The 3625-nt window shown below is 37.7% G+C and overlaps 1 protein-coding gene across 1 annotated transcript; it reads right to left on the minus strand.

The window, feature by feature from the left end:
- Window positions 1–2036: 2036 nt before the first annotated feature.
- Window positions 2037–2963, minus strand: LOAG_09721 (hypothetical protein; the record flags this gene model as incomplete). The annotated part of the gene is made up of 4 exons (XM_003145247.1): window positions 2037–2108; window positions 2241–2351; window positions 2651–2724; window positions 2876–2963. The coding sequence occupies 4 exons, from the start codon at window positions 2961–2963 to the stop codon at window positions 2037–2039; spliced, it is 345 nt and encodes a 114-aa protein (XP_003145295.1).
- Window positions 2964–3625: the final 662 nt, after the last annotated feature.

Raw genomic sequence — 3625 nt, forward strand, 5'->3', positions numbered from 1 at the left:
GAAGAATTACAAATTGGAAGTGAATGAACTGAAACAGTACAACACATTTTGTTCTCGAAAAATAAAAGTGAAATCGTGAATGCGGCACTTCCCGATTGCTGTGGTGCCTGAAATCTTCCACATACCTGTTCCCGGTATGCACACAAATATTAAGCAGTTACAAAACAAAAGCTGGCATATATCCAATAATGAGAGTAACGGCGAAACTAAAAACGTACGTAATATAATATTTTGGAAAAGTCGTCAGTTTGGATTTCCTATTTTTTTTTCTTCATCTCCATGCGAAGAAAAACGAAGTGATGTTGAAAATTAAGATTGCAAACTTCCTTGAGTGAAGATAAGATAAACTGCGAGATCTGCTGCACATCTTCTTGAAATGAGAGGTTTGAGAAATCCTAAGCTAAGTGTTTATTTGCGAAACTAATTCCGATGAACCACTAATTTTTCGGATACTCCAAGGATCAACAGTATTTACAGATATTCAGTTCCGCAATTTTTCCTGAATAAGATTCGGGATTAATCTTTGTCCAAGCACAATATGATAGTTGTTATACTGGCACGAAAGAAAAACCCTGCAATGAGGCGAAAAAAAAGATTCCTGGGCTGTGTTGCAAAATTTCAGACCCTAATGATTTTTCAATAAAGCCAAAAATTGTTTGCCAGACAATGACAACTAAATGGATGAACGAGCAAATGAGCGGGTTGAATGAACGGATGAGTCAGCTTACTTAGCTTTTATATATTGGATGTGAATGTGGGTACGTATCATATGTGCGCTGGTATCTCTTATTTACTCCTCCTTTAAAGCATTGGGTGATAAATGGAACCGAAAGGCGTGAACTGGTTCGTAGCTTTTTTCTTCTTTTATTATCATTTATGTAAATCTTCTTGATCGAAATAGCAATCAATCATTTCAACTGTTGCTAATTAAAAAATAGGCGAGAAGAGGACAACAAAAATTCAAGTTTATGGCAGCAACAGCACTGCCCAGATTAACTAAAGACTGAATGGATCGCTGTGCTGCTAATAAATCATCCTTTTGATGATTTTTTACTAGCAGATTGAGGGTTTTAATAACGTTTCGCTCGCCATAATGAATCCATAAATTCACAACTTCGTTGTCCAAACTGAGAGTAACTATGCGGCAGGCTGTAACCATGTAATTTACTCCTTCATCCCTGCACTTATTCATTTCATCCTATCTCTTTCATTAATTAACAGTTTCAAAGAACGACAAGAAGGATCAATATTCGAATAAAGTGCGAAGCATCTAAGAAACAAACTGACTATGCGACAACTGCCATTACGCCGTTTTTTAATATTCTTCTACTGCTTTCACAAAGACATTTTATTCCGCCCTAAATCTTGCTCCATCGTGACACGTGATATATGTCTGTCCGTCTTTCACTGATTTATGAATATTAAAAAACGATATGTAGTATTTTCCGTTCTATGTCCTATTCTCCTTCCGTCCTGTCCCCACTATATTTCTTAGGCTATATCATACGGTTTCGCTAATAAATCCCCAATTCTTCCAGAAGATGGCTGATAGATGTTGCGGTAATGAAGATAACCCGAAGAATACTGTTATTACAAGTTAGATCGCACTAGAAGGATCGACGACTCTATTCTGCCATTCTTCACATTGCTTTCGATGTCATGAACTGACTTCCGCAGAAGATACAATGCCAGTTGTTTAATACGCGCGAGTTAAGCTTTGAGTGATGTCAGGTTTGCATGTCGTTCAAGCAAAAAAAAAATTTAGGACTACTTCCCTTGAAACGAATTAAAATATAGACAGTAAAATGCTGTTCCATGGAGTAACTGCTCATTAGCTTTGAAATCAAGTGAATTTCGGTATTCAGAATACTTCTCATCAGAAGACAAACTTCATGTCTGTAAAAATCAGCACTGCATTTGGTGACCTGGTTCAACATGCCATATTATCGTTACCACTCTAGCAGTAGTACCGCCAGCCGTCACTACACCACTGACAGCAGCTGTTAAAGGTAGTGTTTAATACCGCTATTCATTTGTCATTCTTCCCAGCCATTATCCATCTTCACCACTCGCACTACCCCTCCAACCACGGCATCACGAACCATAATCTTCAACTCTCCTTCCTATCCCATAACTCGGCTATAGCTCCTCTACTTCCTTAGTGATGGGATGTTTCAGAAACCAAAAGAGGAAAGGGGGAATTCACTGTAGCAGCACATATGTGCTCTTTGTGAGGGCACCCGCCTCTCGTCAACCTCTTCTCCAGCAACACCAAAATTACCGCCATCACAATCACCACCTACGCTACCATCATCATCGTAACCATCATTATTATCATTAGAATAGCAATACTAAAATTATTACCAGTTCCTCATCAATCTAGACTAAGGTAAAATTCTCTGCTCAGATTCTCTGCTTTTTAAAATTCACTGCTTTCAAATTCTCTACTGTTTTTTTTTTTTGTTGCTATATTTGTGGAAAATGATTCTTGTGGTTTGAAATGTGTAGTTGGTTTGTCCATTCCCGAATTTTCAGTTTCTGAGAGTCTCATGTCCGTTTCAATGTTTTTCAATCCGAATAGTCAAGATGTACTTCTTATCAGCTTCTGTGGTTTTACCATCCACACTGAGTGATTCTCTACAACTTTTACCTTGATAGAAGCGTCATTTCCCAAAATTTCATTTTGGATATCAGAATGGCTACGAATCTGAACTGTTTTACTCGCTATAAAATAACAGATTCAGAAAATTTCTGGAGTCGATCCTTTCTATTTCAAGCTGATGGATGAGTCATCCAGTTAGAGGACAACCGGTGATGAACGGCGACAGCTGCTTTGTGACGGAGCAGGAGTATAGCCAGGGTCATTGTCAGCAACCCTCCTCGATATTTGGGTTTGTCATCGCTTCCTCTTTGCCTCCTCTGCCTCTTCCTCCTTTCCTTTGCTTCTGTACTGAAGGTATCATTCATTGTTTTGCCATGTTCCTCCTGCTCCTCCTTCCCACTTTTCAGCAGTAATATCCGTTAACGAATACAAAAATTTCCCTCGTCCAAAGGTGAAGTGTAAGGGACTAATTTCTTATGCCACATTAGTAAATTGGATTACAGTCATGGTAAGATCTAACAAAAAGCTTTCAAAGTTCTAGCATGTAGTACGACGTTAAAATAGAATTCTGATGAAAAAAAAGCTCGACGTACTAATAAAAAAAAGCCAATCTGTTAAATATATGAAAAATATTAGCATCAAATTACTATAGTATTCAGTTTGATGAATCAAACATTTCATTGTTAATGGATGAATGCTGTATAAATCATGACTACTGACAGTCCTGTATAAATCATGACTCATTTATATCCTGTAAGTTCTTGTGACTTACCTTCCGTTCATCCATTTCTGTAGCATTTTGTATCCCGGTCATTAGTTTTGTGACAGAGTTGGGTCATCTCAGAGTAGCTGCAAGGCCGAACTTTTACAATCAATTGTAAATTTTCCACCTTAGAAAAAACTCAGAAATTATAGGTTGTAGAAATTTCCTCATTTATAACATTAAGCGAGGTGGTCTTTTGATCGCTTATTTAGATTTATATTGTCGAGAAACGTGATTGTCTTCTGATTTGATTCCCCGGG

Source organism: Loa loa (assembly GCF_000183805.2).
Source record: "Loa loa unplaced genomic scaffold supercont3.374, whole genome shotgun sequence".
Lineage (NCBI taxonomy): Eukaryota > Metazoa > Nematoda > Chromadorea > Rhabditida > Onchocercidae > Loa > Loa loa.